The following is a 13849-nucleotide window of genomic DNA, read 5'->3' on the forward strand; positions in this document are numbered from 1 at the left end:
TCTAGTTCTGTTCTAATTCTGTTCTAGTTCTGTTCTAGTTCTGTTCTAATTCTGTTCTAGTTCTGTTCTAGTTCTGTTCTAGTTCTGTTCTAGTTCTGTTCTAGTTCTGTTCTAGTTCTGTTCTAGTTCTTTTCTAGTTCTGTTCTAGTTCTGTTCTAGTTCTGTTCTAGTTCTGTTCTAGTTCTGTTCTAGTTCTGTTCTGGTTCTGTTCTAGTTCTGTTCTAGTTCTGTTCTAGTTCTGTTCTAGTTCTGTTCTAGTTTTGTTCTAGTTCTGTCCCAGTTATGTTCAACTTCTGTTCTAGTTCTATTCTAGTTCTGTTCTAGTTCTGTTCTAGTTCCGTTCTAGTTCTGTTCTAGTTCTGTTCTAGTTCTGTTCTAGTTCTGTTCTAGTTCTGTTCTAGTTCTGTTCTAGTTCTGTTCTAGTTCTGTTCTAGTTCTGTTCTAGTTCTGTTCTAGTTCTGTTCTAGTTCTGTTCTAGTTCTGTTCAAGTTCTGTTCAAGTTCTGTTCTAGTTCTGTTCAAGTTCTGTTCTAGTTCTGTTCTGGTTCTGTTCTAGTTCAGTTCTAGTTCTGTTCTAGTTCTGTTCTAGTTCTGTTCTAGTTCTGTTCTAGTTCTGTTCTAGTTCTGTTCTAGTTCTGTTCTAGTTCTGTTCTAGTTCCGTTGTAGTTCTGTTCCAGTTCTGTTCTAGTTCTGTTCTCGTTCTGTAATAAATGAGTTCTGGATCAGTAGAATTACTTTGGAATAGAACATTGTAGTGTTTGGGAACTGTGGGATCATTAATTTCATTAAAATTTTCCTCTCTTTGTAATTAGTACACGGTACTAATTAATTCCTCTAATAACTATTACTTTAGCAGCCAGCAGAAAATAACGCAAATTTTTTTGTATATCGTTTACTTAATTAATTTTTTGAATAATTACAAAATAAAAGCGTGTTAAAAACATATTAAATTGAAATATATTACATTCCTTAAGGGGAAATTTGCCATAATATTCAATTATAAGTTGTGTTTAACTAATAAGGCAAAAACATTATGTATGGTTTCCAAAAGGCGCTACAAACTTTTTTTTGGAATACCTATTACTATAAAGTAAAACTAACTATTTGTCTATAGGTATTTTAATACCATCTATTTTAGGTTATTTCACGCTTTAGTCTGTGAGATAAAAACACACAAAGTAAAGTTGTTGTTTTATTTTCTCAAAATAAAATGCTAATTTGATATTAATTATTCACTTTGTGTGTGCGCGCCTACATAAAACGTGAGAGTGTGTGAACGCATAAATTTCATAGAATTGTTGCAAGTCTAAAAGACGTAGTAGAAGAAGAAGATCTTAAATTATGCTAATTTTTTCGTATTTTCAATTAATAGAATATTTTATAGAAATATCTTGTTGAGTAAATTAAGTTTTATGTTTAATTAATTGAAATATATATATATAAAAAAACTAATAATAAAATGTATTGTTGTTGTTTTGTTTATTTTTAGATTTGCAATCTATACGCCGTTTATTGGAACATGATACCAGCGGTTCGGTTTGTCCCAGTTGTCGCATTTCATTCGACAAAGGTAAACGACGAAAACTAATCGATACTTGTGGTCATGAACGTTGCTATTCCTGTATGTTCCGCAACGATCAGTGTCCGATGTGCATGAATAGTTCGCTAAAAGGTGAGTAAAATAAAATAAATAAAAAAAATATGCGACAATTGTAGCAAACAGTAGCAGTGCTACTGTCGTAGTAGTTTATTAAAAGAATTTTAATTGTAATTTTATAGTTTAATGGAGGTTTAAAAAGGAGTGTTAGTTTACTAAGAATAATCGTAGATAAAAAGATTGGAATTAATTTTAATTAGTTTTGAGGTGTTTAAACGGAAATATTGGGACAATGTTTTGAATATTAAAATTAAGTTATTAATTGACTTCAGTTCTAGTTAAATTCTAGATCAGTTCTAGTTTAGTTTCACTTAATTTCCAGTTTAGTTCTAGTTCAGTACTAGTTCAGTTCTAGTTCAGTTCTAGTTCAGTTCTAGTTCAATTCTAGTTCAGTTCTAGTACAGTTCTAGTTCAGTTCTAGTTCAGTTCTAGTTCAGTCCTAGTTCAGTTCTAGTTCAGTTCTAGTTCAGTTCTAGTTCAGTTCCAGTTCAGTTCTAGTTCAGTTCCAGTTCAGTGCTAGTTCAGTTCTAGTTCAGTTCTAGTTCAGTTCTAGTTCAGTTCTAGTTCAGTTCTAGTTCAGTTCTAGTTCAGTTCAGTTCTAGTTCAGTTCTAGTTCAGTTCTAGTTCAGTTCTAGTTCAGTTCTAGTTCAGTTCTAGTTCAGTTTTAGTTCAGTTCTAGTTCAGTTCTAGTTCAGTTCTAGTTCTAGTTCAGTTCTAGTTCAGTTCCAGTTCAGTTCTAGTTCAGTTCTAGTGCAGTTCTAGTTCTGTTCTAGTTCTGTTCTAGTTCTGTTCTAGTTCTGTTCTAGTTCTGTTCTAGTTCTGTTCTAGTTCTGTTCTGTTCTAGTTCTGTTCTAGTTCTGCTCTGTTCTAGTTCTGTTCTAGTTCTGTTCTAGTTCTGTTCTAGTTCTGTTCTAGTTCTGTTCTAGTTCTGTTCTAGTTCTGTTCTAGTTTTGTTCTAGTTCTGTTCTAGTTCTGTTCTAGTTCTGTTCTAGTTCTGTTCTAGTTCTGTTTTAGTTTTGTTTTAGTTCTGTTCTAGTTCTGTTCTAGTTCTGTTCTAGTTTTTTTTTAGTTCTGTTCTAGTTTTGTTCTAGTTCTGTTCTAGTTCTGTTCTAGTTCTGTTCTAGTTCTGTTCTAGTTCTGTTCTAGTTCTGTTCTAGTTCTGTTCTAGTTCTGTTCTAGTTCTGTTCTAGTTCTACTTCTAGTTCTGTTCTGTTCTAGTTCTGTTCTAGTTCTGTTCTAGTTCTGTTCTAGTTCTGTTCTAGTTCTGTTCTAGTTCTGTTCTAGTTCTGTTCTAGTTCTGTTCTAGTTCTGTTCTAGTTCTGTTCTAGTTCTGTTCTAGTTCTGTTCTAGTTCTGTTTTAGTTCTGTTCTAGTTCTGTTCTAGTTCTGTTCTAGTTCTGTTCTAGTTCTGTTAAAGTACTGTTCTGATCAGTTTTAGTTTAGTTCAATCTATTATATCTTTTATATTGACTTTGTATAATAATTACTTATAACAACAATTAGTAAATGTCTGAGCAAATTTATTGTCAATTATGTTAATAAGTGTTGGTTTTTATATAAATAAATTAACGTGTACAGAATGTCTAATAAACGATAATTAATGATTACCACTAATAATTTTTAAACATAGAAAAAATCGGTAACAACAATTTGTATTTAACACTTCTATCTCAATAATTATATTATTTTTTAAATAAATTACACAAAATACCGACATAAAATTAACAATAGTTATCTAGATTAAATAAAATATTCTATATAAAACAGTGTTGGCTACTTTTTCATAACACAACAATTGAATAATATTTCTTTTGAAATAAGTATTAGTGTGCCCAGCACTGATCTAGATTTGCACGTGTATGAATGTATTTATTTATTCATAATACCTGCTTCATTACAATTAAAACTTTATACTAGAACATAAGAAAAATCACACCCTGTTCTATGGTAAATTAAATAATTTTGTTATTTATAGAAAAAATAAATATTTATTTACATTTTACATGCAAAAAATATAAATAAATCAAGTAGTAAAGGTCATTTGAATTCATAGTTAAAACCACTAATAAGAATACAAAAATTTTAGATACAACACTTGTTTTAAAATTGTAGCATTTAAAGTGAGAAAAAAAACAAAATCTATACAAAAATCACAGTAAATTTACACATAATTTACACAAAACGAAAACTACAAAACATTAAAAAACAATTTATTTAACAATTTTAAATACATAATGCAAATTTGCATAAAATGTAAACAATAAAAAAAATAATTGCAAACAAAAGTATTTTGTTTTGCATTTTAAGTATAAAACAAAATAACAACAAAAACTCTATTTACTTCTGAATACATTTGTGTATCTCACAGCAAACTATTAAGGCTGTTAGTAAAGCCTGAGGTGTAATTTATTTTCAAAATCATTCGTATGTATAATAACAATCTGTGGTAGATTTCCAATATGTTGTTTTTTCTGATTTTTTTTTGCTTGTATAAGGCCATGGTAAATCATTAAAGTGTTAGAAGGTTTTTCCAAAAGATCGCTTGTTAAGATTTTTTTTTATTGTGTAATTGAATACTATATGGAGTTTGTTTTTTGCTTTTTATTTTTATTTTGCATATTATGGAAAAATTTGCATTTTTACGTTTTGTTTTCAACTACATAAAATATTGCAACGATTTAAGTGTATTACGAGTTAACTCAAGTCACAAAAATTGCATATTTTTCAAAATTAACTGCCATTCATTTGTTTGGCAAGTGATGCCAAAGTGCAATTAGTTTGGAGTTTAGGAAAAAAAACTTGAAAGAAAAAGACAACTGTACGCAAACGTATGTGAATTAGTGTTACCAATAATAACTAATTGACTGCCAATGTTAACACCGAGAGAAATAAATAAGTAAATGGCACATCTATTGCAGTTTAGTCCTAGACTTAAATTAGTTCAGTTCTAGTTCTGTTCTAGTTCAGTTCCAGTTCTGTTCTAGTTCGGTCCTAGTTCTATTCTAGTTCTGTTCTAGTTCTGTTGTAGTTCTGTTCTAGTTCTGTTCTAGTTCTGTTCTAGTTCTGTTCTAGTTCTGTTCTAGTTCTGTTCTAGTTCTGTTCTAGTTCTGTTCTAGTTCTGTTCTAGTTCTGTTCTAGTTCTGTTCTAGTTCTGTTCTAGTTCTATTCTAGTTCTATACTAGTTCTATTCTAGTTCTGTTCCAGTTCTGTTCTAGTTCTGATCTAGTTCTGTTCTAGTTCTGTTCTAGTTCTGTTCTAGTTCTGTTCTAGTTCTGTTCTAGATCTGTTCTAGTTTTGTTCTAGTTCTGTTCTAGTTCTGTTCTAGTTCTGTTCTAGTTCTGTTCTGGTTCTATTCTAGTTCTATTCAAGTTCTGTTCTAGTTCTGTTCTAGTTCTGTTCTTGTTCTTTTCTAGTTCTGTTCTAGTTCTGTTCTAGTTCTGTTCTAGTTCTGTTCTAGTTATGTTTTAGTTCTGTTCTAGTTCTGTTCTAGTTCTGTTCTAGTTCTGTTCTAGTTCTGCTCTAGTTCTGTTCTAGTTCTGTTCTAGTTCTGTTCTGGTTCTGTTCTAGTTCTGTTCTAGTTCTGTTCTTGTTCTGTTCTACTTCTGTTCTAGTTCTGTTCTAGTTCTGTTCTAGTTCTGTTTTAGTTCTGTTCTAGTTCTGTTCTAGTTCTGTTCTAGTTCTGTTCTAATTCTGCTCTAGTTCTGTTCTAGTTCTGTTCTAGTTCTGTTCTAGTTCTGTTCTAGTTCTGTTCTAGCTCTGTTTTAGTTCTGTTCTAGTTCTGTTCTAGTTCTGTTCTAGTTCTGTTCTAGTTCTGTTCTAGTTCTGTTCTAGTTCTGTTCTAGTTCTGTTCTAGTTCTTTTCTATGTCTGTTCTAGTTCTCGTCTAGTTCTGTTCTAGTTCTGTTTTAGTTCTCTTATAGTTCTGTTCTAGATCTGTTATGTTCTTGATTAACGTGGTAATTCACTGTACGTAAACTAGCAAGTAGAGTCGAAGAGACTACGCTTTGACCTAGTTCTGTTCTAGTTTTATTTCAATTCTATTTCAGTTCAAATTCGTTTCTAGTTCAGTTTCAATTCAGTTCTGGTTCAGTTCCAATTCAGTTCTGTTCCAGTTATAGTTTAGTTCTAGTTTTAGTTCTGTTCTGGTTTATTTTGTATTCAGTTCTAGTTCTGTTCTAGTTCTCTTCTGTATTTTGAAAACGATCTTTGATGAGTTTCCCTATTGCCCTCTCTTATTAAAGGTACATAGTATATATAAATTCCCTTTCTCTCAGTGTACAAACATATTACTATCTTTTATTAGCTACTCGATATCAGCCGGTGGCTTTTGTTAGCAATTAACAATTATTCTTGTCATATAAACGTACAATCTTTTCCATACGACTTAAAGTTTACTAGTTTTTCACTATTTGTTAAACAATTTTATTTAAAACTTTTTTTTATTTTTATTACAAATAATGTTTTTTATTCTACTTTTTTTGTATTTCTTTTTTTTTCAGATGTCGATTGTAGCAATGCCCAAGGCTATGACACGGGCATTGGTGGTTCAACATCAACGATTGTAAGCCCTCTGGGCTCACCACAACCTCAGTTGCGATCACAAGTGCAACGTACAAATGCAGCCGCTGTGGCTAGATACATGCAGGTGAGTAAATTCGTGTTTTTTTATTTAATACTTCGTACTATATCCAATAGATTTTTATTAAGAGTATAAAAACTTTAACCAAGTTTATGTGACTTTTTTATATAGAGTACATTACTTATGTATGTATGCAGTTGACGTATGTATGTTTAGGAAGTAGGGGAATATCAGATGCAATGAATGCATAATTTCAATATAATACAACAAAATCTTGTAAAAAACAAAAGTATATTTAAAGTTTTTTTTTTTTGTTAAAATTTTGTTAGTTTTTTGTGTTGTATGAGGTTTTTAGCGGTAATTGTGATTGTCATTTATAATTGTATTTTGTTTAAATCTTTAGAGATTTAAGTTTAATTAATGCAATTTGAAATATATTTACAATTAAGAAACTAATTTTAGAAAAATATTGTTGTTTTTGTTGCTTGTCTTAATGTTGTAATGATTTTGCTATTACAACTTAAATTTGTTAGGCAACTAAATGAGGCAGAAGCATGAAAGAAGCTTTGGAAAGATTTCAAATGTTGACTTTTTAAAAAAAAGTAAAACTTACTGCCATTGGCTTACCTTGGAAGTTTATTTGGTGTTAAAGGGACTTAGAGGGACTGTAGCTTTATACTTCTAGCAAACATGATCTTTGAATCAGAGAGCGCTCTTTAAATTTAATATATGAAGATATGGGGCAATGATGTAAACTTCTTTAAACCAAGATCATATTAAAATTTTTGACTAAGGGTAGAGCAAATATTGTCAGTTCTATGTTCATCTGAACTTCTTACGTATATGTATATATCCGACCAAAAATGAAATGTATCGGTGGTTAAAAGTGAGGCTGAATGTACTTATATTGATTTTCTAGATCACGATCGCAATGTGAATAGTGTTAGAGATCTTGTTCCGGATTCTAGCAGATTTATACCCAATATTATTCATTATTAAAAAAACACCCATTTGTAGTCGATTGAATAGTGGAAATGTCTTTGTTCCCTTTTGCATTATATTCAAATTTTAAATTGAATTCTCCCTCTCATTAGGTATCTTCATAGTTCCTTTACAATGTAATCATGACTAGAAGTCCAAAAGAAAAAGATCACTCTCTCTCTCTCGCTTTCTCTCATAGCCAAACTTTTCAGAATGAATGCTAAAGAATTCATTATCTTCTATTATCACCTATTCTCAATAACAACAAACTCCTTGGAAGTTTGTACCCTTTCCTACACATAAAGCTTGCAAAAGGTAATAAACTCTCGGGGAATTATTGCTCATTATTAGCCTGATAATGTCCAAAAGTTGTCACCTTCAGAGAGAGAGATAAACCCACAAGACTTTTGTTCTCAGAACGATCTATTATGGTTTCCGAAGTTGCAGGATGTAGTTCAAATACGATTTTGAACACTTTTTCTGTAAACGATATCAAAAACCACAAAGGAAATAAATAACTCGATTTAGGAGACTCTGAAAAGGTCTAAGACGAATAAGAAGTCACATCTTAACTAAATGATTCTACTTTTGATCCATTTAGGAGAGAACAATTCTTTTTCATTCTCTCTTTAATAACTAATCCATTCGGCTATCACCAGAAAATAACATCTGAGCTCTCTGAATTCTGTTTCAAAAAGTATGTCATGTGAGAGATTCTAAAACGTTTCTTCTTTTAATCCATTTAGCAGAGAGCAATTCTTATTCATTCCCTATAATAACTGATTCATTCGGGAATCACGAGAAAATAACATCTGAACTCTCTTATCTAAGTTTGCTTGAACGGATGTCTGAAGCGTGTCATTTTAGAGATACTAAAGTGAACCTTTTTTGGAAAATGAAGTCATGCCTTAATTCAACGATTCTTCTCTTAATCCATTTAGGTGAGAAAAATTATTTCTCATAATCTCCTTTAAATTCTCTCTAATAACTGATCTATTCAAGCATTAACAGAAACAACATCACAGCTTTCTTATTTTGTTTTTTTACTGCATGTTTGAACTTGAGAACATGTGAAAGCTAATATCGGCAAAGAGTACTCTCGTCAGCATTCTTGCTTTCACATCTATATAAGACAAGATTGATTCTGAGTCTCTGTTAAAGTTTGAGATTATGAGCTTGTAAAAGCATATGCGAATTCTTGCTCTAAGTCATAGAGACAATAAGTTCCTGGATAAGCTCTCTCTTGCTCTTTTTTAAATGGAGATATAAAATGAACCTATGTCTGTTCTAAACTGGAATATTTGTTTTTTCAATTGCATTCGTTAAAATTCCAAACTAAGTGGAGTATTCATAAACTAACAATTTGTATTCAAAATCAATATTTATTTTATATTTTACTTTAACGAAAATCGCTAAAAAAAACATTCGTTGGTCTAATAAAAAGTTGATTTAATAATCGGTTTAGTTTCTTTGTATTTACTTCTTCTTCTATTCTCTAGCTAGTTTTTCTGAAACCCAAATTAGTCAATAAATATAAAAGTTATTTACTACAGCTTGTCTTCTTCCTACTTAAGATTCGAATAGTCAATAGTGGCTACAGAATCCTGTTTTATTTCACTCATGAAGTTTTCTAACCGTATTTACCATAAATGTTTTTTTTAACAATTTTTTGTTGCCTCACCAGACTTCTTATACCTATAATACTATATAGATAGATATAATGGACTTGTACAAACAATTTTATTTTATTATTGTTTTTAACTTTTTGTTGTTTCGCCAACAAAACAACAAAAAATAATTGGGGCAATAGTGTTTGTAGTTGCCATTTAGTTCTGCTTGTGCCTCTGTTGGCAACATTTAGTTATGGGGTCTAGCATTTAGAAGACATTCACTTCTTCAAGACTTAACAACTTCCAACTAACTTAAGCTTAATATTTTAACAATTTTGTTTAACAATTATTGAAAAATTACGCCATAGATTACTGGTATTGCCACTTAATTAAAAATTGCCTTTTATTGGTGCTTTTTTTAATGGCAAATTTGTCTGGGGGATTAATGAATTTTCAACCACATTAATTTACAAATTTGTTGAACATTAAACCTTAATGATTGATTAAGTATTTTGTCACCACTATTATTAAGGTATAAACTCACCTCTAGCTTAGCGATTGTTTGCACTGTGCAAAATACTTTATTGAAGCAGTGTTTAGAAATTGGTTTAATGTTTCTAAAAAAAACGTTTGACTTTGACTAGTTTATTATTTTAAGGCTTTTGCTCTTACAAACCCAAACACAAACGATAATTTATTTCTAATTTAAACGTCTCACCAATTTCTATACTCAGACACTTCCTTTGCCTTTGAAAATTCTCTTTAAAAATACAAAAATAACTCATTAAATTTAAAATGTAATTAAACATTAATTTAGCATAATAAAACATTAATTGTTAGCGTGTTTACTAAACAAGTTAAAATATTCCAAATAGCAAGATCTCTTCAATTAAAGTCAATATAATACTCAATAAACATATAGTGAAACTATTCAAATGGAAAAACTTTAACAAACTACTTCGGCGAAATCCATTTAAGCTGATCTATTACACTTTGAATTGTAAATGACAGTTTGAAGTGTGCTGTTGTGTTAGTTTTTTGTTTTTTTTTTTTCTTCAGACGATTTTAGCCATTTAAGCTTTAATTTTAAATGACAAGATGTGTAATGAAAGAATGTCTTTAAAACATTGAAAATTTCAATGAGAAAACATAAAACTTTGTAGATGATACAAAACGAATTGTAAATACGCTTTACAAAAGGCACCTTCAGTTATCTACGATCTCTTAAGGGATTAATGTTATCTTTCAAATCAATTTCCTATGGTTTAATGACGTAGATCCCAACAAAACTGATCGAGAGTTGTCAAATAGAACGATCATGTAGGAGAATTAATGCTCCAAACCAAAGTTTTACCTCTAAATTAGTTACTATCCTCGTAATATCTGAAGCCTTTTCACTTGCTGATTTCCTTACGAAGACGACTAGGAGATTCGTCGAGCCATCTTAAAATAAACGAAAGTGATCGTATAGATCAATCCACTAGGTAACTTTAAGGATAAGGAAGTGAAATAATAGATATAAAAGTGAAATAATAGTGATCTCAATTGAAGTCACTACTGATGCCTTTTCCCTTAACGTTTAACGAAGACCACTATGATATTCGACTAGACCCAGCAAAATGATTCAGAGTTATCAATTGGATCTAGGTATGAAATTATGCTCTCACCCAAAGATTCTACTTAAAATCAATATCATGATCAGTACTGAAGTCTTTTCTCTTATACTAATATCTTTACGAAGATCACTAGATGATTCTTGCCCTTTTCGAAATTTCTAAAAGATAGGCGCTCTGATGTTTGAGGTAACACTCTCTCCAACCTGTCTCAAAATATAAGTTAATGATGCTAACGATCCTTGTTAATGCCTTCAGTCAAGGTTCCTATCACTGGACGTGAATGTTAGAGTATCGCCCTTTGACATTTCAGCTGAAAAGACTTAATGATGAATGTTCCTTTAATAGCTTTCTCCTCCTTCGTTAGACCGGTGTTCTCGAGTCTCTTACATCATCTACACGGCTAGTTGGTTAGTTAGTTAGTTAGTTAGTTTGAAAGGATGATGTATATACATCAAATACAAAGAAATATACCTAGACCGTTATCGGGACTGTTGTAAGCTTCTTTACCAGCGCCTCAGGTAGGAATCGAATCCACCACCTTAGGTCTACCAGACTAGAACACTAAACACTAACCTACCGGAGGTCACTTCTACAGGGCTGTCCACTAACTTCTTCCGAGAGTCTCCTTGTTCTGTCTCCAGAAGAAGTTATCTTAGCGGTCTGTCTTGTCAGAGAACAGAGCTAATATGATCTTTTTATGCCTCAAGAAGACCATCCACGTTCCTGTCCTTCATAGGAAAGTATATATTTCTTGACGAGAACTTTGAAGAATCGTTCCTTGTTATTTTAGTCAACATTTCTCTAGGAGGTTTTCATGACATTTTCTTTACGGCTACATGTCTAACAAGTTGTTGAGAACCTTCTCCCAAGTGTTTGGTGAAACCGAACGTCACACATTCACTTTCAGGTTTAGTCATTTAGGTTAGGTAGGCAGGTCGTCCTCGCAATGTCATCACTGGGGACACACTTGGGCCCAGTATTTTGATCCCTTTGTGATACCTGAAACGAGAGAAAACGGTCGGCGTATTAGTACATTGTCACACGAATATAGGAATCTATGTTTCGGATATTAACCTCCGATAGATCCGCTAAGTCAGTTAGTCAGTTCCTGCCTTTCTTCTTTTCTTTTGTATTTAGTGTATCAATGCTGTTACTAGAAATTTGCATGTTCGGGCGGATCATCTCACGCAGTGACAGCCTGTTTCGATTTCGAGAGGGAGAAAGGGCTTTTTTATTTAGCCAATCAGGTCCAAAAAATGCCACTTAAGCCGCCTAAACTTTCTTACGAAGATATGAAGAGATTGTAAATGTAGTTCCCTGATCGTTACAAACCATTTACCAAACCAAAACTATCGAAAATTCAACAGAATTCCGTTAAACAAACACTTCACTTCAAAATGGATTTTCATGAAACCAAAGACAAACTCGCAGATAAACCGAGAGACAGACAGATATCAGTTGTCAAAAAATCAAATAGATCATTTGAAAAGATTTGTTTTCTTTACAAGTGAGTGAGTACACATACATACATATATTTATTTATGTATGAATGTATGCAGTGGCGTTTAAAGTGAAATTTCATGTCACGTGTCAAATCATTTACACACAATGTGTAATTTTTGTATAAAACTTTATTTTTATTGCAAAAAAAATAAAGAATTCCTTAAACCGTTTAAAATCATTGGCGAAAAAGTGCTTGCTTAACATAAAAGAGCATGCGTGTTTTTTTTTTCACTTCCATGTTCTTAAGAGTTTTTATTTTCGAAAAAAAGTTTTTAAGAAAAATAAACTGATATTTGACCTAATTTTTTGGTATGTTTTTCTTAGTGGTTTAATAAATAAACCACAGTTTTAAAAGCGATCTGTTGGCGGTTGTTGGTTAGTTTTCTTAAAACAACAAACTATCAGACTGTCTGTCACATTTACGAAACAAATAAAAAAAAAGAGGATTGACAGTTTAACACAGAAGATGCAGTTACAAAAAAAGAATAGAATGAAAAATAAAAATATCAGTTTAAGATTCACTTGAGGTAACTGAAGTTTTTTTCTTTCAAAATACACTAATGCCTAAATTGACACATCTGTAAGTCAAGAATTTTTTAATAAAATCGGTATATATTGATTTTTATTTACAATAGTATTTTATAAGTTTTGGATTTAAGGTTTTTTAATTCTAATTTTCTATATCTATAACTATCTAAGGCCGTTCTTCAAGTCCTTAGTTTTGGAGTGTATGAACTTCAATATGTCTTAAGGGGCACTTCACACGATCTCACTTTACGTATATAAACTATAATGAAAAACTAAAATGAAATTACATCCGTATAACCAACAAGAGAATAACAATAATAGAGTAATATGGAAAAAGCTGTTTTACTTTTTTGTATGTGTTTTACCAAAAAAACATCCCTGATCTAATGCGACTTGCTTCATTTGAACTTGTTCACACTAGGAAACTTTTTTGGGAAACTTTTGATTTTTATGTGTGAGAGAAAGTGAAGAAAATATCAACCATCTCTTTCTCCCATACACAAAATCAAAAGGTTCTCAACAAAAGTTTCCTAGTGTGAATCAGGTCTTTTTGAATCTTTTCAAAATAAGAAGAGGATCATACGACTGTCAAATTTTCTATCCGTATTTTCTCTCAATGTGTGATGGAAACTTTTGTTGAGAAACTTTTTCTTAATTCTCTTTTGAAGTTTCCTTTGACACATAGAAACTTTTGTTTAGATCGCATTCGTACTCTTTTACACAAAATTTTGGCAGATCTGATTACTTGTGTGCTCGTGTGAAGCCGGCTTAAATGTTAATTCTTGTGTTGAATATCAATTTTTGAAGACCCTCTTTAAATGAAATCAATTTTAATTGAAAACAATTAAAGGCGGACTTTTAGAGGGCAATATTTTAAAATTTAACAAGTATGGCTTACAGAATTGAAAAATTCTTAAAAAATGCCACACGATCTTTTGAATCTATATTTAAAAAAAATAATATTAAATCACTTTGAAACTCCACAATTGCAGACAATTAAACAAGGTTATGTTACATTAAACTTAAAAATCACTTATTTTTCTTTACAATAATTCACAAAAAAACCTTCAAATTATTTTTCGAAAATTAAATCAAGGTTTTTTTTTTACATTACAAAAACATAGTTTTATGAAAAAAATATATATTATTACAATTTACTTTTTCTCTTTTTATAAATCTTAATTAGAATTCTTAATAAACAACATGTATTGTGTCTAAAACACTGATACCAACAACTCAATTTAATTAGTTTTTATATTTCAAATCTTTCAAAAAAAAAAAAAAAAAAACTCTTTAAAACTCAGTTTTTTTTTGTTATGAAAACTAAAAAACAACAAAAAGTGTTAATAAACGCATAAATTAATGTCTTACATGTTTC

At 30.9% G+C, this 13849-nt stretch overlaps 1 protein-coding gene across 4 annotated transcripts in view; it reads left to right on the forward strand.

Moving 5' to 3' along the window:
* The window catches only part of LOC111677108 (protein TANC2), a 161452-nt gene that overhangs the window by 109324 nt on the left and 38279 nt on the right, over positions 1-13849 (forward strand). For all 4 annotated transcript variants that reach the window (XM_046953345.1, XM_046953346.1, XM_046953348.1 and 1 more), the window contains 2 exons: positions 1489-1671; positions 6154-6299. In XM_046953345.1, the coding sequence (XP_046809301.1) occupies positions 1489-1671; positions 6154-6299 (329 nt within the window). The remainder of the gene's footprint in view (positions 1-1488; positions 1672-6153; positions 6300-13849) is intronic.

Source organism: Lucilia cuprina, chromosome 5 (assembly GCF_022045245.1).
Source record: "Lucilia cuprina isolate Lc7/37 chromosome 5, ASM2204524v1, whole genome shotgun sequence".
Lineage (NCBI taxonomy): Eukaryota > Metazoa > Arthropoda > Insecta > Diptera > Calliphoridae > Lucilia > Lucilia cuprina.